The 27,236-nt window shown below is 41.0% G+C and overlaps 1 protein-coding gene across 1 annotated transcript; it reads right to left on the bottom strand.

Annotated features, from left to right (window-relative positions):
• On the bottom strand, positions 2,148-26,026 carry YWHAZ (tyrosine 3-monooxygenase/tryptophan 5-monooxygenase activation protein zeta; the record flags this gene model as incomplete). The annotated part of the gene is given in 5 exon segments (XM_021386285.1): positions 2,148-3,199; positions 6,332-6,427; positions 6,518-6,681; positions 9,512-9,635; positions 25,723-26,026. Coding segments are annotated over 5 exon segments (738 nt in total). The 3' UTR covers positions 2,148-3,139.

The raw sequence follows: 27,236 nt of genomic DNA on the forward strand, positions 1-27,236 counted from the left end.
GTGAATTTTGAGGCACTTAAACTATATCAACAGCAAACAGCTTCCCCTCTCTGGAAGTGTACCTTGAGCCTTCCAACAACTTTTAACTGCACCACTGAAGAACATAAAGCGACTTACCATAAAAAATCCTAAGAAAGGGTGGAAAACAGAGGCTAAACCTCAATTTCCAACATGTTTTCTTATCCATAGCACTGCTCTTCCCTCCTCCATTCAGAATCTGGAAACATCAGCTTGCCAAGACTTGGATGAGATGTAAACTACTAGAAATAAGGAAGCACACCCAGTCACACTGCCCACTGCCCACAAGCCTTACCAATACAAGATGCAGCTAGTTCAGCTGCCTACCATCCAAAAGGACCAGAAGCAAGAGGCATGACGAGTAATAGGTAGGTGCTACTACTTCTTATGCTGTATTCCATTGGTCCCCATCTAGTTGTGTGCTTTTTAATTTTTAGTAATACTTCGATTTCTCCAGATACGTGGAATAATTTCACAGAACTCTATTAACTCAGAACTTTCTTAAACAGTAGGATAAAGGCTTAAGAAAAAAAGCAGTGGTTTCAGGTCAAGCTATTTTGTGTAGCTTAAGCATTTAGAGTAGAAGTAGCTCACCATGCAGCTTGGAAGTGCTTTCAGTAAAGGAAGCAGGCAACATCTCCACAAAGGACTTCCTTAGAAACATAACCCACATTTGCTATAGAAAAATGATGATATTCTTTTCTAACAGCATATTCAATAACCCCAAAGGAATTTTTAGCCATGGACTGCCAACTTGCCTTGCTTCCAGACTGGAATGTAGCCCTTTGTTTTGTCAATGTAATCAATTACTGCTCTTTCCTTGTAACAGGTACTTTTACATACTAAAGTCATCGTTGTTTCTTCTTCCCCCCCCCACACAATGGTAATTGAGGAATATACGAACTCACCCCTACAAACCCTCATTAACCTTTGCCCTCCATACTCTTTCTTCCTTCCTGTTCCTCATCAGATTCTAACATTTGTTACCTATAATAGTTCATTCATTAACTTCCCATTCTGGGAATGGTTACTATTGTCCCTAATTACCTTTATTTTAAAGCTTAACTTATCCTACCCCCATCTTCTACTAATCTCAATACTTATATTCTGGGATAAGAGGCCCAGCTATTTCCATGAACAGAGCACCACACTCCGAATGCAATGATTAACAGTGTTTTATCAGAAGTGCTTTAACCTTTTATTATAAAAAACAAAAGCAGGAAAAAGCCTGTACTGAATTTCTAGGAAGTCTGACCTGTATCTCACGTCCACCCTTATGCGCAAAAGGTTAAGGCAATGCTGTTCCCTTTCAGCAGCTTGGTTCATCTTATTTCTCCCAGGAGCAAGATGAACCTGGTGACACTGACGTAGCTTTCCACCCAAATATAAGGTACCTAACATGACAAAAATACTTAAACCTGTGCTTACATGAGCAGCCCAGTCAAGAAAACAAAAACAACAAAAACCCACTCAAGCTCCCTTTACGGTGACTACATAAATACTTCACAACAGGAAGATTTTAATAAAGTTTATCCACTTTCTAACAGTCTCAGCTCTGACAGATGTGATAGGATTTGAAAATCATCTGCTTCCCTGTTATTATTTCAGCTTTAAACTAAATATCCTTAAACACCATCTATTCTGTGAATACCGTCGGTGCAGACATCAGCGGGGACACGGAAAGGAAGAACACTATTATTACTCCATGGAACCTTCCTGCTGGCTGAGCTATGAAGTCTGAACCTCCTGAATGCTATGGAGGCTCCTGCTCAGTTGTCCTTCAAGAGCTCAGAAAGGGAAGCTGGGGGCTTTCCACTGTCTAGAATAGATCCAAAGGTCTGCTCTTCAAGAACTCCATAAGCATTTTGCCCTTAGTCTGGAGACTGTATGTTTAAGACCCCTCCAGAGCACCAGCCAGCCAGAAAGCAACAGCCACAATAAAGCTGTAAGCTGGAGCACTCAAAAATCTGATATGAAATATTCAGTGTTGATTTCCACAAAATTCACTATACGCTCAAGTGTGCGTTAAGATTCTCCTTAATAGAAATACTTCCATATTTAATTCATGCATAATAATACTGCTACTACTTTAAGAAGAGGAGAAAGAGATCACATGAAATCTACAAAGGTAGTTGAAAAGTCCATTCATAAAACTTTTATTCCACTTACATCAACTTAATACACATGTTCTGAACAGTTATGCTTGGATTGTTCATGAAAATTTCATAAGACATTAAACAAAGCTAGCCATCATCAAGTTATTTCCCTGTTAACTATTTTTACAGCACATGCATGTTAGGCAAGTATCAAAAAAAAATCACAAAAGCAAAAAACCTAAAAAAGTTAAATACATGGGTTTTTGTTTTACTGCTGTGCTCGATATACAGTGTCATTATGGATATCAAGCAATTCATTTTTACTGCATCTTTACTTGTACATTTGTTCTTAGGTTGCTTAAACCATTTAAATACAAATAAAATGTGTAGCAAAAATAATGAAAGCAACAGCAGGTAACTTTACAAATAATGGAATGTGAACCGTTTCTCTGTCCTTCTCTAGAGAAAGTTGACTGGGTTATCAAACTGTCTTAAGGAACACTTCAGCTGCAATCAGAGATGTACACTTGATTGGTATATTCCACAGATTTCACATGTTGACGTGACATGCAATATCTATGGGACATCAGTTTATTCACAGCCATGTGTGCTCCAGCTTGATTATTTACGCTAACTACACCTGTGGCTGCAACCGATTATCCCTTTTTCCACCACGACAGACCAATATGCAAGCAGTCTTCCTCGCCTGACACAGAAAGCTGTTTTAACACTGGCCTTGTGGAAGCCACAATGTACCAAAAGTACTATGCCAAACATGTAGAACTCGTATAAAAATTTCACAACCCTATATTGGCCACCTCAGATGAAGACAGATAAATTCCCCCAATGTTAACTGGCTCTATTCCCCTAATATTAAACAAAACCACATGGGAAATATAGAAATCCAAATAGAAGTAACATAAACCTGTCAAATCGTAAACAAAAACTATTTGTGGGACAGCATGGATGACAAATGGTTTACTGTGTAAATTTCAGAATGAGGCAGACGGAAGTTGGAAGGCTGGTTAATTCTCCCCTCCTTCTCCTGCTTCAGCTTCATCTCCTTGGGTATCCGATGTCCACAACTGTTTGGGAAAGAAAACAGAATGGAATATGTAAGATTTTAATATTTACAGCAAGCCATCAATTATTTGATAAGCCGGCTTTCTTTTTAATAATACTTTAAGAGGTTGTACTAAGCACCATGGGAAAAAAGCACATTCATAATATTGCTCTTTGTAGGAAAGCAGAAAAGGTAAATAGCTATTACTTCCACACGAAAATGCAGATCTAGTCCTAGATGACCCAACCCTACACTGCTTTTAATGAGGAAGATCATGACCAGTCAAAAACCAAGGTTTCATATTCACAAGGCTCAGTACGTTATAACCACGGGCAGGCAAGAGTCAGATATAGAACAGACACGTGTGAATAAGGAACTAACAATATTTGTTTCCTTGTGACTTCAAGTGAGCTTTATGCAGGAAAGGTTTCAGTAAAGGTCTCTCTCCACCCCCAACAGACGAGTGAATGCTACCTTTTCCTCAGAATAGGCATCTAAATGTTTATGTGCTTTGTTTTTTTAGTTAAAAACAACACAAAGCATTTTACTAAAATCACTATCCCTTGACTACAGATATAAGTAGTTGCTTAAAGAGAAGCCCATACTGCTTCCAAACCTGGAAGGCAGGGGAAAGAGGGAAGAAAGATCAGGCTAAATACGTTGTATGCACCAAATCCTATTTCCAGCTCCATAAAAACACGTTAAGGAGCCATATATTAAAGTTAAGCATCACTTAGGAAACTAAGCATCAGTTCCAAGGCAACATCTGGAGCAAAGGAATTACTATGTGAACAAACTATTACCAGCCTAATGCTGTTTGTAATCTCTCTACAGAGCTTTAGCAGCCTTAACTGAGTCCTTCATGCTTTATGGTATTAAGTGGTAAAACCTGAGAATAACTTCATTCTTTGTCTACTCACGTTCTAGCACGGTTTGGGACCTACCTTATTGCAGGTCCCATATGATGCTAAAAAAAAAATACTAGCACCAGAAACACTTTACCCTTTCCAAAATTACAGGACAGAATCTTGTGCAAGCCCAGTAGCCTTGTTTTTACTCCAAATAACACAGTATCTGCACTAAACAGTCCTTGGTGAAGATGTTAAGCAACAAGTTGCTTACTGGAGACAGCAACATATTTGTCTGTTTCTAACCCCTACACTACATTCAAATCCATTACTCTCAATTTCAGCACTAGTTCACGCATTTCTAAGAAACGCAGAAAGAGAAAGAAGAGTTTAAGTCAGAAATTTATCAGATGCTTTAATTCTAAAACTTTACCTTTAGTGTATCTAGAGCAATGTACATACCTTTACTCACTAACTAAAAAGAGCCTGGTAAAAGGATTACCAATAGGGAGAGAGCACAGTAACTAGCTGGGAAGAAAAGCCTCCAGGGGAACAGGAATGGGCAAAGGCATTCCCCACTCCCCAAAAACAAACAAGACCAGTTCATCTTCGTGTTATGAAATATCTAGCAACCCCAGTAAAACATATTTTGATCCGATATATTAAAAAATTCTCTGAACACTTCTCTGCCTTCAGTCCCCAATAGATTTCTTCAGACAGATGAAACTCAATCAATCTAGAAAAGAATAACCAACTGAGGAAACTGCTACTGTACCTAAGTGATCAGCACGCCAAATCACTGTCAAAAGCCTCCATCTAAAAAGACTGAGACCTGTATAACTGGCAGACCAGACCCAGACCTTTCTACATTTATGACATTCACTGCAGTCTGTCAGAAGTTACAGAAAAACATGGAATTAACGTAAGAGCAATACTCATGCAGATCACACTAAGCCTCTAAGACAAGATGTATCCATCTGCACAGGAATATGGAATCTCGCAGCTATCTAGAAAATTCCTCCTTATAATAGAAACCTGACATCAACTATAAGGCCCTACTAAGGTAATACAAACCCTGTGGTAGCTCAGTCCAACTTTTGCTCCCGTATGAGGCAAAGTGCTCTCAAACTGCTATGACAAGCTTTACATTATTTTCACTAGGAAGCTGGCAATTAAAGCCAGCTTCTACTCCCTTCTTCAATTGATCTCTCATTCAAGGGACAGCTCTTGAGCAATCTCGCCCAAGGGACAGCACACACAAAGCAAAGCCAACACTGTATCTGTCTCCCTTACAGACATTGAGAAATCTCTGCCACGTGTTTTGTAAGCAACAGCTGGAACTACTGCAAGTAGTTCTCCAGAAATACATTATGTCACCATTTTAGTGGAAAAGGTTCCATAAACAGGCAAATAAAGCCTTACGAAAAAATACAGGAAATGTGGCAGCTCCAGTTTCATGTAACTGAACAACTTCACTTTGGTTGTGGTAAGATATGTCCAGATATTTGCAAAGGTCTCCAACACCAGATACATCAACACAAACGAGGAGTTACACTTGGCAACAAAAGAAGAGCTTCTGATTTTTCTACTCTTGCTTGCAGTTCTCCCTTTCCTCCACAAGATGACTGCAAAGCGAACTGTGTCTGTTTCGTTTAGATGCTTATCTTTGCCTTTTTTACAGTTCAAGGTAGGTTAAAAAACCACCACCACAAGATGAAGATTTTGACTCTGGCAGAGTGATAGTCCTCGTCTGACGCCTCAGATAGCTGAGTCCAAGTAAGAAGGAATAAGACTGTCCTATGATTGCCCTGGAAATAGCTTAACTTGCAACAGTTCCAATTTCAGCTTTACTAAAGTTAAAAACAAGCCAGAAATCCTCAGTAATAGGCCCCTAAATGGGCTTGTTATGAAGTCTCCATATAGGGTCTGTCCCTTCTACATGCAAGCACACAGAACAAGCTATACCAAATGTGACAGAAGTTTCAAGGTGACAAATGCAACTGTGTTCGCTAATGCTGTTACAGTAAGTTAACACTTTTGTTGGCAAACCACATCATTTAAACATGCTAAATTACTCGAATAAAATGACAGAAAAATTTGGTCAAATTGTTTTCTGTTAGAAAAATATGTTAATTAGCCTAAAGATACAGGAGATTGGGCAGGAGAAAGAGATATACACTCAGAAATATGATGTGAACTTGTCTGTAAGTGACAGACAATTTCACAGCTAGGGATGAACAGAACAACTGAGTGCTGTCCAGACCAATTCCTACTATGAACAGTCTGTAAAATTTAACAATACTCACTGTCAAGTTGTCTCTCAGTAACTGCATTATTAGCGTGCTGTCTTTGTATGACTCTTCACTTAATGTATCAAGTTCAGCAATTGCTTCATCAAAAGCCTAGAGATGAAAGAGACACCCAAAGCTCATTAGCCATGCAACAAAAGGTTATGCAAATAAAATCAGTGGAATTCCCCCCCACAGACCTACCGTTTTTGCAAGGGAACAGGCTTTCTCTGGGGAATTGAGAATCTCATAATAAAACACGGAGAAGTTTAGAGCCAGACCTAATCTGATAGGATGTGTTGGCTGCATCTCCTTTTTACTGATTTCAAAAGCTTCTTGATACGCCTGTTGTGATTGCTCCACAATCCCTTTAGGATAAAACAAACAAAACCCACAGCAAGTAAGTAACTCAAATATTGTATTCTGACATACAATCAGGACTGCATTCATGGTTGGGTGAATAAAGCATGCTAAGAGTGAACACTTGCTAACGAGCACTTAAGTTACATTAAAACATTTCACTTTTTCTAACCATCTAAAAATTTACTAAGTTATCACTGACTACTTCACAGGTTTAAGTATCTCTGCTATTAACAACAGGTCAGATGCTTACAACACTTTTACAGTGTTCCACAAACATAAAACTCACAGCCTACATGAAAGAGGCACAATGTTGAAGATTTAACTACACACAGGTTTGATGTAATGCAATTTCCATGCCTTCAAGCACTGCAAAGCATTACAGATGCACATCTGAAAGTCCTGATGACCTTCGCCTATCCTGCTGAATCCTGTCTTTAACAGTCATCCGTGAATCCTCATGCAAATTGCTTGGCAAAGGCAGTGTGTGGCACACTTAAACCTGAAGTAAATATGGCCCAGCACAGCTCAGAAACTGGACTATGCCCTTGATGACTGCAGGAGGTAGACGCTCAGAACAAAGGGACCATTATTCCACACCCTCAAAGACTGTTATACCATGTGAGGAAAAGGTGGGCAGGAAGTAATTTGATTCAAACACAAAAGGATTCACATCCTGATGTTTCTAGATCAAACTAGAAGCACATCCAGAGTGATTTCTAAGTGCCAGCCACATATATTCAGTAACAAAGAAAAAAAATCTTTAGGTTAAGTACTCAAAAATACCAGTCTTTGTTTTCAGATTTTGAGTTCTGATACCAATATTCAGGATGCCTACGCAGTATCTATTGCTTCAGCTTTGAAGATTTATAGACGTTAAAGCATCAAATCATTCTCTTCAACGTGGAAGAGGGAGGACATTCATACAGGGCTCTGGGCCCCTTAATTCACTGCTAACGCGTGAGCGCTTCAGAGAAGTCAGACAACTGCTGTACTGTCTTGAAAAGACCGGCCAGCACTCAGTACCAGCGCTCAGCACGCTTCAGTTGAGAAGAACTGGTTTTACAGGAAGTTAAATTTAGAAACGGTGGGAGGTGTTTTACTATTTCCATAATGGGAAAGTCTTAGAAAATGGTGCTGCTTATGAAAGCCAAAACAAGCAGCATGAAAAATAAGCAGCTTCAATTAATTCACTTCAGCATTTTACTTTAGATATTATTGTTTCAGAAAATATTTCCAGAACACTTTTTTTTTCTTTACTTGACAAGGTAAGAGTTACCTTCTGAGCACTGATTCACGGCATTTAGAACAAAATTAGGTATATTCTGTTTAAAGCAGGTCATCCAGCATAAGAAATCTGCAGGATTTTCAACCTTGTCCACCTCAGCACTGTACAGCTCCAAAGTTGAAGGCTAAAGCAGCAGGGTGAGGCCACCTGCTTGACATTTCCTGCCCACCAGATGGCCGTAAGAAAGCCCCAGTCAGTACAATAAGCTGATTTATGAAGGCAAAAATCCAGTTCCTGTAACCGAGAGCTTTATATTGACGCTGTAAAAAACGCTGCTTAACTAAATGGCCATTCTTTGCTACACAGTCATCATCAGTTGCTCCTTTTCAAGGTTAGCCATCAGATAGCATACAGGAAAAAAACTCCAAGATGAAAGACTTGAGGAGCCACAGCAACTACTAGCCAGATGGACTTTAATATTTTTTCCTTCATGCGGCAAGTCAGAACCCACTGCTAACTGCTGAGCTAGGATACTGAGCTGAATAAAAATGAAGTTTAAAATCACTTTAAACAAAGATTTTCACAGTCTAACTTTATTGTCAGCAACTATCCTCACAAGAATATACCTTCTAGTTTGTAAAGGAGAGATTACCTAACAGAAATAGGTCTGCTGTGGTACACAGTAACCAAAGTATTTGTTACACATGTGATTCTGCAGTCACCAAGACTAGGCCAGCCTGCGTGCAGTAAACACCAGAAGTCAAATCAAGCCTTAGTTTATTAAGTCTTATCTTACTAGTCTTCATAATTTTATTATCCAGCATACTGGGGAGACCGGGCTAACCCAAACCGGCTCCAGGAAATGGCTTGGAGCTTGTTGTGAACAGTGCAATCTAAATGTAACATATTCTCCTGAATTGAAGGTGACTGCACAGAGACAACGTGTTATCTGGGTGCTTCCTTCAATACACTAAGTGGCTTAACTGCCGTGGTTAAGTACAGTATTTTAACTTTACTTACTAAACATGAGTAAGGGCAACTTACCTCCTATTAGGGCAAGCTACTTAAGAAATTCAGGAAATAAAAACCATTTAGAAATCAAACTGCCATGGTTATGGAAGAAATTTACTTAACAGTAACATCCGTTTTATTAAATCCTTTTCTTCCCGAGGTGTATTCTAGTCTTTCTGCTCACTGAACCTATGCAGACTTTCTTGCAGGCTGCAGCAACGCAGGAGAACTAGCATGAAAAACACTTCAGAAAGCTACAGTGACTCCCTGCAAAGAGGTAAAAACAATACTCAAGATATCCAGGAAAAAAAATGCATGAACTGGTACTTCAGTGATAAGGCACATTCTTGTATGCATAAACTGGACACGATTTCAAGATCGTGACTGCACATCTGTTTTCTGTTTCCTGCTTCAAATTGCAGAGGTACACAAACCTTCATAGCCCATCTGAAAACCAGCAGCCTATGATTTCTTTTTAGAAAACAAGAAGGTTATTACTAAAGAAATTTACATCTGAAAAAGAAGCATTCCAGAAGTTACAGTACTGCTGCTGTCCACTAAAAGCAACACTTTGACAAAAAATAAATGACATACAATACCTTTCTTGTCATCTCCAGCAGCAACCTCGGCCAAGTAACGGTAATAGTCACCTTTCATTTTCAAATAGAAAACTTTGCTTTCTGCTTGCGAAGCATTAGGGATCAAGAACTTTTCCAACAGAGACTAAAACAGAAGCAAAGAACAGCGTTTTGAACATGAGTACTTTCATAGCTTTTGAACCAACAGTTTGATTACGCTACCATCTATTTCAAAGTCAAGGCAGCTTTACTTTTTGCCTATTTTTGTCACATCCTACACAGCATATTCAGCTAAGGAAAAACGTGTTCTGGATCACAATTCTGGGTACTGAAAGGAATGTGCCATGCTGTGACTCTATAGGGAGAACGGGACAGAAATCTGTTCATTTAGCAGATGAGTGCTGAAGAGCCAAAGGAAGGGTTTCTGTAGGTCCTGACAAAAATAAGGTAATCCAAAGAGTCTGGGCAGAATGTACACAATGGAACGGAGTCTACAACCACAGATGATAAAAGGATTCAAGATATCAGCTGCCAAATCAGAGACCCAAATATCTTACATACACAGGCAATGGTAACTAGGCCAGGCTAATGAGGTTGTTTTTTTTTTTTTACATTAGTATTAAGTGGAATTCTACACTAGAATCACCAAAAAAAACTGCACAGTCAATCTGGATTCCTGCCTTTCTAGACAGTTGAATCAACAGCTGTGCAACACTGCAAATGTTCAGCTATGTGACTACGTGCTGCCCTAACAGGTGCCGCCCATCCATTCCAAAGCAAGGGCAGCTCTCTGGAGTCACCCCACCAAATCCCTCCTGCAGGCTGCCAGTTAAGACCAGTTTTTTTTCTAGACTGTTCTAACTGCTTATTAAATTAACATAGCAAGTTACCAGATGAGACAGTCATGTAATTTAGCAGGAGTTCTATTATGATGAAAAGAAGAAAAAACCACTAGCTCCAACACATTTAGTCAAATTAAGGCACAAGCCTGTCAAACTTCTTGATAGTGAGTACTTGAAGTCAGACTTTGAAAGAAAAGCCAGTTATTTAAAAACCAGAATAAGTGCAGAAGTGCTTTTGAATACTCAAAATCAGAAGGTGTTACATAAACTTTGCTAAGGCAATGTAGCAATTTAAGTTTTTATTTTCCTCTAAGAATTTTTGGATGGCTTCCCCCTCTCCTCCCCACATTCAGTTAGATAATGACATTTCAGTTTTCCTTTGCTGTTTTCAGCTCATCTCTCCAATGACACCACAGAAATGGTGGATATAATGCAGTTCAAGCCCACAGAATTATGGCTGCCTTACAGTACTTCATTCTATTTAGCAACCTGTGTGTTAACTGCATGTCCCCCCATGTTGGGCTCCAGGGACAGGCACAAGAGGAATACAGCAGGCTGTAACCACTGTGCCACGACAGCACCCGCGGCACTGCTTCGGTCAGTGAGCCAGCTGACATCAAGCTTCAGAAAACTCTGTCACAGACAGAAAGAACAAGAGTGAACAAGTTTAAGTACTGCTCATTTATTTATACAGACCGTGAATATTTAGCCTAGTAGACTCAAACTCATGTGAAGACTGTTAAAGTGAACCATCTATTACAGTAGTTCCCTGTCAGCAGAGCGTAATGAAGAAGCCAGGCTGGCAGAAACAGAAGTTAAATGAGGTTCAGCCACGCTTATGCTCCAGTTAAATTAAAAAACCCACATTAAGTGAGCTTTGTTTGTTTCATCATCATGGGGGATAGAGTCACCTTTACTAATTGCTATTTCCAGCATGGCCAGGGTTGGCCGTAACTTCACTTGATAACAATGCAGGGATACATCAAGAATTACCACACCCTTGCTTCCGGTCAGAATGACAGCAAATCCTTTGGCAGCAAATGGAATGTAACACAAGCAAGGCAGCAGAAGCACTGTTACAGAGCCAAACAGGCTGCCAAGCTGCCAGAGGCACCCTGCTGGAGGGCACAAGCTACATCAGGAGGGCTCAGTGCTACCACTGCCGCAGCAGTGCCGGCACAAGCAGAGGGCTGCCAGGTCCATGGGGCACACGTGGTGGCTCCCTGCGACTACTTACAGCTCTGCTCTCACTCTTACGGAACTTCAGCATTCACAGCTATGATACTTACCAGCCTTGCCAGGAAAGTGGCTTCAATGACAACTGAAGGTTCTTAACTACTGAGAGTAAGGCTTATTCTCCTCGTCTCTGCAGGACTGCAATTAAGGCAGCGGCAGACTGCACCCACCCTCCCAGCACTGTGGGGAGCTGCCCTCCTTCTGTACGCTCCATTAATTGGCCTGATCAGGGTATTTGCAGTGATTCAAGAAACAAACTCTTCATCCGTTAAAGAAGCTGACTGAAGAGTACAGCTCTGCTCAGTCCCCACTGCAGCAACCAAATTTCCAAACCTGAACTTCACTTGAGACTCAAGTGAGTTAACTCCATGGGTCAATCATACAAGCAGAGATGGAGGAGGAAAGGCTATCAGTTAAGTCTTAACTATCAGATAGATGCTAGCAGGGCAACAGCTGCTTGGAAAGTGAGTAACAATCACAGTGAAAAGTGTTCTAAATCCAAGCCAATGTTGAAGACTAATGACCTAGGAAAATCCCTTGAAACAGTTGTTCATTCACACAGAGCAACCTACACAAAGTCTCTAACTCCTGGACTGCATGGGTAGCTCACTCCTGTCTGTATGAAGGAAGTCTCTCCTACCCGAACACCAGGTAGGACTGGTAGGTCACATATCTTCCAGAGAATTTCATTTATGCTGAATACTTATATTAACAGTAACAGCAAAACCTGAAAGGAGATTAACATTTGAAGGCTGGTACATAAAATCACTGAAAGGAGATTATTATTTATGTAGTAATATTTAGTACTACATATTCTATTTCTCTTACTTGTACAGGTCTTTGCATTTCAGGATGTACTCCCCTTTACTGGCATGAAGTTATAAACACAGAACACCTTTAAAGTCACCATGAAGATTTAAAGTATATCAGTTATCCCAGAGCTGCAGTGACAGCAAACCTCTGCATGGAGGTGGTGCAGCTACTGAAAGTCACACACAAGACCAATAAAAGGAGTAACCTTTTAGAGTCCAGTTACAGAATACACTATAAAACTAGAGGCAGTAAAAAAAACCAAGACTAATCTGACACTGTTTAATGACGGTCCCCTTCAGCTTCTGAGGAATTCTGTCTTAAAAGACAATTTAACTGCAAGGCAGCTCCGTAAGATGCATTCCCCCCTCCCCCAACAAGGAGGGGCATCTCAGTATTTGCCCAAAAACAAGATTCCTACAGATGAGGCAAGAACCGACTCAACAGTGCTCCAATGCAGTATTCAACAGTTCTAGTATATACCTACCTTCCTTCTCCTTTACCAGTTGATATGACACTGTTCATCAGCAGAGTTGATCCCCATACGGGTCACTGATGTGGTAACAACCAGTCCACAACAGCACCAATATGCTCATCTGTAACTAAGAAGCTTGTTAGGTAAGCCACACCACCGCAATGCACGCGGCATCTTGACCACTGGAGAAGTCCATACAGCAAGACTACAAAACATCTACATGGTACGTACCCAGGCTCTCACGCTCATTCAAGACATTCCAGCTATTGTGCCAAGTTCCTGTCCATCTTTGATACATGCATTAGTATGCAGTGACTACAATGCCATGGGCAGCTACAGTGCTAAAATGACAACCTAGTAGAAACAACTTCTCAAGGATAAGCCACCTCTCTTCCAAACCCATGACTCCTCAACTGTAACTGCCAGAACTTTTAACTTGACAGCAAAAGTTCACTGCTGTGAAACGAACCGTGGCATTGCAGTCAAGCAGGCAGAGATGCAGCAGCATCTCAGAGCAGCTGAAAACCTGTAACAGCTTGTACAAGTATTTCAAATAGTTTTCATAGCAAAGTCAAAAGCAGTCTTTCTAAGGAAGAAAAAAATTCACTGAAAATCTTCTATCTGTTAAACATACATCATTAAATTTGGATATCAACTCTTATCAGTGCGCTAGCAATGAAAAGCCCAAGCTTCAACACTTCCCAACCAGTAGCAATCACAACTGCAGATAACAGGTTTTGGTATGCTGGACTGGGACAGACAGCACTTTCAGACTCCGATGTCAGCTACGCTCACACATACCACAGATAAGCAATCTCACAAATGCAGTGCATTCGCCCACCAAGAACGCAGCAGAGAAAGCCTTTGTCTCAAAAGATGTAACAGACTGCATCAGCACAAATTTTTTATTCTACCAGTGAACTTCAATCCTGGCTTATATTAAACGCTAAATCAGAAAGAGTTCACTTTCTCCCTTCCTTAATTAAGTTCTTAGCTAGAGCAGTACATATTCAATGACATTAACCATAAGCACAATGAATTTTGAGCCTATTTTGATGGAAACCCCTATGGACTTGTTCCTGCAGTTTTGCAAGCCTGTCTCAAGAGTCAGGCTCAGGATTACAGAAGTACAACAGTAGTGATTCAGTCTTCAAAAAAGAAACAAAAAACCCAACACCCTCTACAAAAAGCTTGCCAGCTTTTACTGCAAATATATGAGTGTGCTCCAAAACTACTGCTTCCTACTTTATTATGTTGGCCCATGACATCAGAGGCAGATGTTGGTGCTACGGCAGTAGAGGTTGAACCTTCCCAGCAATACTCTGTTACATGTTGTTGCTGTGTGACAGATGGCAGCAGAGAGCAGCAGTCTGACAAAATGGCATCTGACACGGAAGTGTGTATGAAGCAGAAGGCATGTCACTGAATTCCCCCATGTAGAAAAAATGGCATCCCCTGACATTCACCAACACTTGCTGAATGTTCACAGGGACCCAACAGCAGATGTCAGCACAGGGAGGCAGTGGGTGGTACATTTCAGTAGTGGCAACAGCAACATGAAAGACAAGCCATATTCTGGATGGCCATACACAGCTGTCACACCACAAAGAGACTTCTATCAGTTCATCCAGGTGAACTGGCTAATGGTGGTGACTATGTTAAAAAAAATATTGGTTTGTAGCCAAGAATTTGGTCAATTAAATAGTGCTATTGTGCTCTTTGTATCTGTTGTATTTTCTATGGAAATAAATAGGAGGCATTGTTTTCAGAGTGACCTACATACATGCTTCAGTTTGTCAAGCTGTGTTGAGAATTTCTGTTGAAGACAGGAAGCCAAACCATAGAGACTTTAATAGATTTTTTTTTTTCCTTACAGCCTCAAAATTCCCTTTTGAAAGTATCTGCCTGTATCTCTGGCAAATGACTTGTTTGGGCCCAGAAGACTATTCCCAAATCCACTATCCAAGCATTAAAAAACAATGCCTCAATTTCATTCAATTGCTTATAGTTCTGTGCATATTTCCCTTTATTAAAAGCTCAACTTCAGTACGTGTTATTGCCTGGGAACTTTACATAATTACTGAAGGGCCTGGAGATTTCATCAACAGCTCAGTCTTCTATTTAAGATATTCCCCTCCTGACAAACAAGTCATAAGAATAAAATCACCTGATTCTACAGTAATACAGTTGTAAATGAGCAGGTAATATACAGTTTAAGTATGGACAACAAGCAGCTCTCTTTAAGTACCAAGAATTAACTTCTAGTGAGACAGGTAGTTAGGTAAAAAACATCCTAGAAATAGCACAGACAAAAAGATACTTGGCCTGCAAAAACTGAAAGGAATACATTCAGAAGTATTAGCCACTTTGAATGGTTATCAGTTTTGCTCAGAACTAACATGGCAGGACTTCTCTTTTCAAGCAGTATCAAAAGCCATGTGACAGTTATGCCATTATTTCTACTTTGGGAGATAAGTTATGCAAGAGTATTTGCTGAATTTTAATACTTTGGGTATGAGGCATAGGGAAGAGCTTTTTTTTTTTAAATTCACCCAGAAGGCATGAAAAACCTGCATATCTTTTTTGAGCTCAGCCTGAAAACCCATTTCTTTGACATTGCACATTAACTGACAGTGGCCTAATATTTTCACGATGCAGGCCGCACGCTATTATTTTTTTTCAGGACATTACGAGAACACCAGCACGCCTGTACTGGCCGACAGGACTCCTCTGTCTGCTACCTCACCTGTAACAATGCCCCAAAGAAGCTTCCATGAGAAAAATACCATGCTGCTGTCGGCATGCATCTGTGTGTAGGGACTTCCAGAGCTAAGTGTGGTTTTGAAGAGTGCAGTAACCATCACCAGGTCTATATTCTACAAATGTGGACACAGTACGTTATGTCGAAGCTACAGATACTGAACTATCTGGGCATGAGGAAGCATTACTTTTTTTCTTAAATCTACTTCCCAATTTCAATTAGAAAAAGCTTCTAATAGCTCCCATGCTCAAGTGTGCCTTTCTTCTGCGACCCTCTCCCCCCTTCAAGAAGACCACTAGATAAACTCTTCAAATGATCTGAAGTTACCATTTCCAAGCAAGAATCAAAAACCCTCACTGCACTTCCATACCATCCAGGTAGTTATTTACCTTGTGTTCTACAAAAAGAAGGTGAGGAAGGAAAGAAGAACAAGAAACATGTGATGGCTATTAAGAGTGACATACAGCTGAAGCACTGTGGCAGAACAAGCAAAACAATTACAGTCAAATGAAGCTCAGTGAATCCTATTCATTTAGCTTTTTAAGATATATTGATACTCTTACCAGCTGATACCCAGGGAGTACCAAGCCCATCTGCTGTTCCAGTGCTCCCAAGGAACAGCTGTTCATTTGTAGTATGAGACACAAAGCTATCCAAAATGTTTGTACAATGTTGACTTGCTGCATTATGCCTTACCTGCACAGCTGAGCTGAAGTATTTTCAAGAGCTAAAAAGTATCAGGTATATACAGGCAGACCTTCAAAATACTGATTCTGATCAACATTTCAGGTACACACACTGCAGGAAGAACCACGTGTACTTAAAGCAGATCCAACTAACTAGAATAGTAGCTTACAAAGATTTTCCACACTTACTTCCTTACATGCTTCTATTTTAATGACAGAATTGAAGTAGATCACTTGTGTCGGACAAGTTCAAGATACCTATCATTCTAATAATAAGCTAACATTTGGCTTTCTGTGTGTTTTCTGTCACCACCACAGCCAGGGAAGTTACACAGGCTACGAAATGCTATGTGCAATTAGCTACACTGCACAGATTTGCATACTCACCACAAAGAGTTTGACCAAGCTATCTGTGGCCAGAAGTTTTATTTCAACACATCTATCTGAACGGTCAGAGGAAAATGACAGCTATTTTTAAGAGGAATGCTTTCAAACAATCCCTTCCCAAGCATTTTTGAAACAGCCTATTAGGATGCTTTTGATGACAGTTCTACTCAGAGTTCAGGATCAGGGCTCTGGGACTGCTGCCTTGTGGATGGCCTCCAGCTCTCTTGGTTGGGGGGGAACAACCCACAGCCACCACAAGAGGACCGTTCTGCTGCCAGCCTTCTGCTATAGCCAAAAGCAAAGTCTCTTGTTTAAAGCCAGCTGAAGATTTTTTTTTACCCACTCATTCCCTCAGCAGAACAGGTATACAAGAAAGGCTGACAAATACCAGTAGCTGTTATTGCACAGGAGATCTGACAAACAGCTGAAAGCCAGCTGCCTGCTCTCAGTACCCATTATCCCCTCTTCCTATCAAACTGGCTGCCCACACAGGCAGCAGCAGCTTGAATCAGGCAAGGAGAGAAAAGATGAGGTGAGAATGATGAGTCTGAGCAGAGGAAGAACTCAGATTTTGGGGTGATAGGACAAAGGAAAACACAAACCTCCTGTAGGCAGGGATTCAAGCTGCACAGTTCATGCAACAGTGGGATATGCAACACACACAGGGACACCTGGCATTGGTAAGAGCAGGAAGAAGGTACACTTGATTACGGCAAAGCAGCTGCTTATCTGATGAAGATCTAGAAGGGATCACAGAAACAAAGCCTGAATAACAACACAATAAATGAAAAAAACTCAAGAACTAATGGAGAAAAAGGAATCCTGCGCAGGAGAAAGAGCCACAGTACATTTTAGCTCATGCAGAAGATCCTGTTAAAAGTCTAAATGTGTTTCTGTAAAAAGAGAACAAAAGCTGTGTCACATATGGGCAAGCGGAGGAAGACACGGCAGAAATAAGTAGGACACCCAGAAAAACCATCCTCGTGCTCACACGTGCACTGGGGCATAGAACTAAGTCAGTAAGAAGTAGGTGTATGCACTGAAACACCTAGGGGGTGTTTGGCACGAAGATCAGGCACTTATGGCCACGTTACCCATCTGCAGTGGAGGGAAAGCACAGGAACTGAGTCAGTAAGGAGCAGAATCTTTCACACCAGGCTTCCACAGCCAAACACGGAGCTCTCCTTGCGGACCTACCTTCCCCAGCTCAACCTTCATGCCCGTCACTAGCTCCTTCCTTCTACCCGTCTTCCAGTTAGAAGTTATGGCACAGGAAACAGATGTACTTGATATCAGGACATACTCTTAGAGGTGATTCAGAAGACTAACTCACCCATACTAATTGTTACCGGTTTTTACCAAAGCACACTGAAGAAAATATGATAGTGAAGGAACTGAACTCTGATTCGTAAGGGAAAACCTTTCCAATTTAGTAACCCAAGCTGAGAAAATTCATACAGAAGGCAGCAGCCAACAAGGAGTTTACTTTAATCCTAGTTATTTTTCAAGGTTTTATGAAGGCATTGCTATAGGCATTCATACTCAATGAGAAACGAAACCAAGTGCAGCATTTCCCTGCGCTTTTGGCAGCACAGCAATTTCTTGAACATGGTGAACTTGCAATAAAGTTGTAAGGTGCCAAAAGCACAGATCGTTATTCTTTGATAGACAAATAATCAAAAAGCCACAGAATTCCTTCTAAGAAACTTGTGATAATACAGAATTGGAACCACTCAAATTGGATGAGAATTTCTGCTAGACAGGTACATCTACATAAGCTACTGTGGCTGTACTGCAAACCGGAACACACTGTCGTAGCTGCCTGGAGATTCTGCAGTTTTGGTCTCTGAAGAGATACCATTAAAAACCCCTAGATACATGATGTAACACTTTTTATCCTTGCTAAGAAACAGAAGTAGGAACAACTTATATTTAGTAACTTGATCTCCGAGGAGACATGAAACCTGCAGTATATTGCAAAAGGCAATGTATCTATCAGGAGTTCTTTAGAGCATTAAATGCTAATAAAAACGCTTTACTACCAAATACCATTGTAGTGATGTAAGCTTGCTCTGCCCTAGGAGAATCTAATCAATTACAGACTGAAGAACTGGGATTCCTGCTGTTAAATATTTCTTTACCTGCATAATTACAAGGGGTAATAACATCCAGAAAGAAACTTCGCTACTCTATTTGATCTGCATTAAATTTGATTTTAAAAAAATTTACTGGTTTCCTCAGCAGCAGCATGACTTACTACTGCTCATTAGAAGGGGCACTGCAAGTCTTCTGTCAGATTTCAGTGAAAAATAAGCAATTACAGAAGAGCAGACATTCAGTAAAAAATGAGTTTAAAAAATTATCATGATCAATTCTTATTTTACTGCTTATTATTGTATCACTTTAAAGTATATGAACACTCAAGATTGCTTTCAAGTAAATCAGCTGTTAACTGGAAGCTACTGAACAGTACAACCACTACACACAGTCCTTAGGTTTTGCCGTTCTTTTTTAAAATCAAAGCTAGTTATTAAGTATTAATGTAAAATGAATACAACAGGCTGCTGTTTATAATAAAGATCTGCTCTACATCCAGCCAATCCAAGAAGACTGGGAGGACACAGATACACATACACATGCACACGTGCATAGCAAATACAAGTATCAGAAATAACACCATATTTAAGTCCTTGTTAGCATCTGCGCAGAGCAACTTACCCAATTTCATGTTAAATCGGTGCACTAAGAAAAACCAACATTATGCACATGTTTATTGCTAAGACTACTAAGTACAGGCTCACCTTTACTCTCGCGACCCATCCACCAATAAGTTACTTGCATACGCTGGAATTGAAAAACTCTCTCAAACATGAGCTGGAGTTCCATGCATTTACAGATAATTACGTGAACAATGTCGAATGAACAGAAACCAACAGATTAATTTTGCATGACTGATATCTAAGTATCAGTTTCATTTGAGCCAACCCATGGGTGTTTTAGTTCTGTGATTCAACAGCTTTTCAACAGTTTCAATCACAGAACGATTCGGGTTGGAAGGGACCTTTAAGATCACCAAGTTCCAATCCCCTGCTATAGGCAGGGACAATACAATACACTATGTGTGCTTAAAAAAAACCACAAGAAACTGTTCTAGTTTAGGCACTGCAAGATAAAAGACAACAAAACCAGAAACACCTGAAGAGGTGTAACTACAACCAGGAAAGTGATTAAAAGGATTAACAAAGTGAAATCATGTGGTTGATACAAATCATCTCTGCCTCCTAACTTCAATGTGCTTGAGCAATTATATCAGCAGAACCTTAAAAAGCTGGACTTGGAGAGTTGATTAAAAGCTTTAATCATCCTGGGAAGGAGAAAATCCTAGCCACGTTCTGCTCTGCAGCATCTTTAAAAGAAATCATTCAGACAAACATTTTTGAAAGAGAAATACAGACTTATTTTCACGCACATCACTAATGTGTCACCAGTTTAACATTTTTCAGTACTAAATTTAAAAACAGGAGAGGACATCTGGAGTTCTACGCCCAGGTTTGAGCTCCACAGTGCAAAGCAAACATACCAGACAAGCCCAGTGGGAACCAGCAGGATGATTATGGGGCTGGAGCACGGGACGTGGGGAAAAGCTGAGAGCTGGGTTTGCTCAGCCTGGAGAGTACTAACAGAGTTTATTGCAGTGGAGTGGACAGCTGCCTAGAGAAGATGGAGCCAGACTATTCCTGAAGGTCTATAGTGCAAGAGGCAGCAGGTGAGCTGGAACATGAGGAATTATGATTTTACAGATGGATATGGTTTTAACTGTAAGTATAACCAAACATTTCACAACCTCTCTGGACAGCCTGCTGTGATCTCCATCCTCAAAGATAATCAAAATCTGACTGGACAAGACTGACAAATGATCAAAGAGTACCTGTTTTGAACAGAGTTGAACCCCCCAACTTCCTCCCCCTCCACTCCCCCAATACAGATCAGTTACACAGCACAGGTTTCTCAAAGACAAAAAAGTGCAGTCGAAAATAGTAAGTCTGAAAGAGTCACAGAACTAAATGGAGAAGTTCAGTCACAGCATGGCATTTTTTTTTGTTAGCACCTCTGCTATGAAAGCATCTGAAGGTTGCGTAATACAATCAGTTTACTCCTCTGCTTGTTACCACCACCCTGTAGGCTAGCCACGTCCCCGGATCATCAGGAGGACACCGTGGGCTTTAGGAATGGCACACATGTACATGTTTGCCTGCAAGCATCAATAAGCACAGAGCTTCCTGCAGGAGGGAGGACTACATTTCCTATTCTGTACAGAAACAGGTTTTATAGATGTTAAAACAGTAACCTACTAGGTGTTTGCAGGCATCTAGAAAATAGTCCCTGAGGAATTTGTCAGTACGACAGCAACAAGCATTAATTGCGTGGTATGTTCTTTAAGAAGCCATTTAGATGCACTCCAAATGGAATTTTGCTCTTGGCCCCAGTGAACTGCAGTCCCATAAACTGGTTACTTAAGCTTACCCCAGCCTACCCTGAAAAAAAAAAAAGGGTACTTATGAAAGAATTGCAAACCTCAAGTCACTTAGTAGAGATTTAACTTCACTTTCTCTTTTCACAAGAATAACCACTGTTATGGATATTCTACTTAGAAAACATTAGAGAAATCCAAATAGGTAGACAAGGAGCACTATTTTATGCTTTAGAGCATGATGTTAGGAAGAAGGACAAGGGAAAATGGTTTCAAACTAAAAGAACGGAGATTTAGACTGGACATAACGTGTTTTGTTTTGTTTTTTTTTTTTAATTATAATGGGGGAGGCACAGGTTGCCCAGAGAGGTTTCCACCACCCACCTGCCCCCAGAAACATTCAAGGTCAGGCTGGACAGGGCTCTGAGCACCTGATAGAGCTGTAGGTGTCCCTGCTCACCGCAGGGGGAGTTGGACTAGACAACCTTTAAGGATCCCTTCTAACTCAGATGATTCTATGAAATAACAACGAGGCAACAAAGCAAACAACTAATTCAGAGAGTCCTGAAAAGCACCATTATCCTTAAGCTCTTCCAGCAAAGAGGGAGGGGATGTCATGTAGCACCTATGGAGCCACAGTTTCAGGAAGGCACTTCAGATGGTAATAGGAAGGACCCAAAGGGAAAAGGAATCGCAAAAGAGCAGCTGTGCACAGCATGCAAAGATCCACTTAAGGTGTGACCATAGGGAACTTGGGAGAGGAAGACCCATCACTCAGAAGACTGGGCACAGGGGACAAACAAGACAAATCACACCAGACATTCTGAAAGCAATTCAAGGGACTACTGCTGTGAAGTGCCAGCCTACAGAATGGAAGGCAACCATTTAGAATTGCATTCATAGTAAACCAAAAAATACTGGACGTGTTTTAAATTCTTAGTTTACATTTAACTCATATCAGAAACTGCCTGAAAGCCTATAGTATTTTAGACCTCCTGAAAACTAACATGCAAGCAATAAGAAATATCAAATGCTAGCTATACGCAAAGACCTCTCCGCATGTTCTTCTCCGTATTTCAGAATCCTCATTAGCTGGAAAACTCACCTTACTGCAAGTGTAATGCAAATCACTTCAGCTACAGTTGTTTCCCACTAACTGCAAAAAAGCACTCTGAAGAAAATCCACACCTGCTGATTAACATCCCTTTTTTTAATATGGAAATAACAAATAAGAGGTTATTATACCTGTATTTCAGACAGACTCTTCCTACTGCAGAAGGTGAAACAGGATGTGAAGCACACACTTAGCTAACATGAGGAAAATCACTTAACTAAGAGTTTAATTTCCTGTATCAATATGAAATTTCTGAGGCTGGAAATCTTCTGTAATACTCAAGTAAATATATAGCTCATTGCCTTACCCAAGCATCATCTGTACATGTTGTTCCCTCGCTATTCTTGAAGGATTTGGAAATTCAGTCTTTATTACATAAAGCGTCACAATTATTTGCAGTTTATCAGCGCTACCAAACCAACTGAAAATTGGAGCTGGTTATAATACGCCTGAATATATTACAGCACGCATCTGACAGGACTGATGCTGGATCAAGAGTTCTGGTGTCTCTTTGCAGCAGCATGCTGAGGCCGCAGCAAACAGGAGGATGAGTTCACCTGCTCAGAGAGTTGTAAGGGTTCTCTACATCAAGCTCAAGGAAAGGAACATGTAGGAAGCGGCACGGACACAGATGCTGACTTTTTGCAGCAAGATCAGCATAAAGACGACAGCTGGATCTGACCCATGTAACAGCCAGTATTTATAATCACTCCATCTCGGAGTTACAAACCAAGAAAGAAGTCCAGCATTAACCACTCTTATTTATTCACCCCATAAATTAGTGGCAGAGCTGGAAACAGAACCCAGACACAGTCTGGTATATACTCTGCACTGACTGGGTTAGAAGGGCTGTTTCTTCCAACCCACTGGTGGTTTGATTCCAACAAATGAGGGCAGAGTGAAGAGCTGCAGAAGAGCCAGCCCTGGCTGCATTACACTAGTCACAAACAGTCTCCTAATTGCTTTTCTCCCCTCAACACAGAAGTTCTGACAGCAGCCACTACCACACTCAGCCCTGATCCAACACTCCAGGGCATTAAATATTACTTAAGAGCCCAATAAGCAATTGAAGACAACAGCTCAAATGGATTCAAAGTCTTAATAAAGGATACAAGAGTTTCCAAGCTGCATTTGTACCAAAATGGGCAGGCTTCCTGACCCAAAACTCTGAAAGTTTAACACTTCTGGTTATGTTAACGGCATACTTTGTAACAATCATAATTTGCTACGCATTATTCTTCACTCCTGTGAACTGTTACGCACCAGACTACACTATGCAAAAGTCAGACAATCTTCTGAAAAAAAATCCTAGCTCTTCCTTTGGATATGGTAACATGCAGACTCCTGTTCATAGGAAAAAAAAAAAAAGTATTTTACTACTTTGCTGTACCAGAAGGGCACAAAAAAGTGGGTTTCAAGTAAAGCAATACAGCCAGTCACATTTCTAGGCAATTAAGAACGTACGCAAGTAGGACAATCCAACCAAGAAACAAGTACATTTTAACATATAATTTAATCCTTGATTGTAATTATCAAATTTGGTGCACACAATTTGTAAGCATTTTTAAAATTCTATCACTTCAATACAATATTTCACCCCTCCCTCTTAGTTTTAAAACTACTCTTTCAATTTATGTTTAGTTACTGTAAATCACTGCATAAGGCATTGCTTCATCTGGACAGCAATTTTCCCGTAAGCTCTTAAGGGAAACTGGACTGGCAACACTGAAAATGAGTAAGACATGAGCTGTAGTAGCAAGTCAAGGAATATTTGTTTCTTTGAATGCTTTACACTTCTGTTGTTAAACACACACACAGAAATTCAAGTCTTTTTGAGACCGAAAAGATTTAAACAAGATCTCCCTCCTGCATTCCCCTCTCCCAGATACTTAGCTACTGCAGCAGACTGAAAAAATAGGATTTTTTTTTTGTTTTAGTCTTCTATTTAGCATGCACAATAAAAGCCAGCTAGTTTTGCCTCCATCTGGTTTCCATTATCAGAAAAAAATCTAATTGCAAACACTTTGTTAAGTTCTACTAAAAAGGGTTTCTAAGCCCAACGGCATAATTGAAATTAGTCCTTCGACCCAAATGTAGTTTACAAAAGAAACTCAGATCATTCTGAAGCATCCGCCTTCAAGGACTTTCTCCGTTAATAAAAATAAATTAACAACAATTAAAAAGAATTAAGAAATTAGAACATCAGAGTCAGATCTCTATTTTCCAGACTTAAATCGACGACCTACCACTTCACACAATAGGCAGCAAACCAGCTTTTTCCCCTATATGCAAGTTTAGCACTTCCATTTTCACAGAGGAAGCTTAAAGAGTTATCCTCACAAAATAAGGAAACCTACAAAACAGGGAGCGTTACCAGAACTGTGGAAGCCAACCTAAGCTGGAAGCCAAGGCTCAGAGTTATCCACGCCAACTTCCACGTGCGCTTGGAGAGGCAGTCTTCTAGAGGCAATCAGCACCCATGGCATTTAGTTATCCCACACAACGTGTGATATTTATGCTACTCATTGATGGTAATTTTACTTCGGCATCAGGTCTTCGAGAGCATGCTCTTAGGATTTCCCTCCTATCACACCCCACTGCCACTTCCAGGTACGTGACCCTGTCACACACAGGATGACAGAGCAGCTGGCTCCGTGTCCAGCTGACAGCAACGCTACCTCACAGCTGGCAGCAGGACAGGACATCCTCTCCTCATGTGCCCACTGAAGCGCTACCGGTATTTGCAGTTGGAAAAATAGACAATGTGGAATAAGCATCTGGAAGAGGTTCAGATTTTACGAAGCCATTTCCTACTGAAAAATGTACCTACCAAGCAACACTGTACGTGGACTTGAACGGAACTACAAGTCACAAAAGCCACTTAACTTTGAACCCCCCCTTTGTTTTACTTCTGAAAACCTAAAGTTTAAGAGGCTATCACAGCATCGCTACTGCCTCCTCCTGAAGACAGCTTTCTGCATGGCTGAGTCATAACTAACATTACATCATCTTACCCAGGGAGGGGCACAGTTTCCGTAGAGTAAGAACTACCTCTTACAACTAGTGCAGCATCTTAAAGTCACAGACACCAATGTGATCCAGCACACAAATACTGTGTTGGGGAGGGACGGAGGAGAAAACCCCAAACCAAACCCTCATCCACTTCAGTCTCAAATAAATACTGTATATAAAGGAACAGTTACGAGAAGTTAACATAAGGTTTCAACATGTCTCCAAACACATTAGCATTGGTAACTATATTTGTATATAAAAAACTGATACATTAGAGGGAAAGAAGAGGTAGACAGTTTTCAAATCTTGTCCTTCAGAAATGGTGTAGGACACCACAGCTTTAATCAAAGGCCAGATAGAGGCAGCCCTAACAGGACCCAGCACCATTCACCCTGCAACTCTAAGTTAAAACAGATCAACAGTTTCATTATTTCTCACCAGCACATCATTGCAGATGTCTCTTAGCTCAGTCTCAATTTTCTCTCTGTATTCTCGAGCCATCTGCTGTTTTTTCTCAGCGCCTTCCGTCTTTTGTTCGATACTTGAGACGACTCTCCAAGATGACCTACGGGCTCCTACAACATTTTTATAGGCAACAGAGAGAAGATTCCTCTCTTCATTGGACAGCTCGGCTCCTTGCTCGGTCACGGACTTCATGCAACTCGCCATATCATCATATCTTTCAGCCTGCTCAGCCAGTTTGGCCTTTTGCACTAGCTCATTTTTATCCATGCTGATATTTCTAAGAAGGAAAAACAGTGAGGCGTTATTAAGACATTGGTTAAGGACAAAGATGTTTCAACTTCACATGCAGAGCAGCCATTCTCTAAGTAGCCTGGAATTGTAAGAAGTACAGCTGGAATCTGGAATGCAAGGCACACAAGCACTCAAACTGAAAACTTAAAGTCACTGCTTCTTTCTAAAAAAATTATTAAATGGTTTAAGTTATTTCTGAAATGCAAACAAAAGCATCCAAAGAAACTGGAAGCAAATGATTCCTATCTTAAGTGCACACACGATCCCAGTTCCTTCCCATCACTCTCTTTTAAGAATGCATTCAAGCTGTGGTGTCAACTGCACCTAATTATGAATGCAACTGAACTGATAAAGAAAATAGCCAACGGTATTTTTCCCCCCACAAGAACAGACTAAAAGAAGGCTATGCAAGCAGTACCACGCAACTCTGTGCTTTAACAGAATCTTACTGCTCCGTGTGGAAAGGAATGGAAGAGGGATCCTCCAATCAAACCCCACATCCAACGCCCTAAAGTCAGGGCAGAGCAGATCCCTAAGCTCCAAGGATCGCACCTCCAGCAGCGTGAACCTCCTTTCTCCAGATGGGCTATGCTGGCCTTCTGACCCAGATACAGCTCCTGGGCCTGAGCGGTTATTTTTCAGAGACAAAAAGAAATTTTACAATTGGGAAGAAATATTACGTCAACGTCAGTATTTTATCAGCATGAGCTGGCTGGGATGCTTCATAACGTGGAATCCAATCAAGGCCCAGTCTGCTGATAGAGATCCCGGTGCCTCATTGATAGGGGGCCAGGGAGAACGATCCTTCCTCACCACCCCCCAGGCCCTCCCTCACCCCCCCCACCTTTTTATGTAGCTGGCACGGTCCTCTCCGAGGCCCTGGCAGCGTGTTTTGGGATCTATCATCCTTTAAAGCTCATTTCATCAAAACCCACTTCGGTCAGGATGCTTTATGCATTCCCACGGGTTCCACACACAAAACCCCGCACCTTACCCGGGAGCCTTTTGTCATTTTACACCAAGAAACCACGACCAACAGCCGCACCGCCTCCCACAGAAGGCAAAAACCGAACACGTTTCAGCAGTTTGGGCGCCCGGAACTTTCAGCGGCCCCTTCCTCAGCACTGGGGCGCGAGCCCGGAGCGCCGCCCCGCGCTCAGGAGCCATTTTAAGGAGCGCCGAGGCCCGGCGCCGCC

The sequence above is a fragment of the Numida meleagris genome, chromosome 2 (assembly GCF_002078875.1).
Source record: "Numida meleagris isolate 19003 breed g44 Domestic line chromosome 2, NumMel1.0, whole genome shotgun sequence".
Taxonomy (NCBI): domain Eukaryota; kingdom Metazoa; phylum Chordata; class Aves; order Galliformes; family Numididae; genus Numida; species Numida meleagris.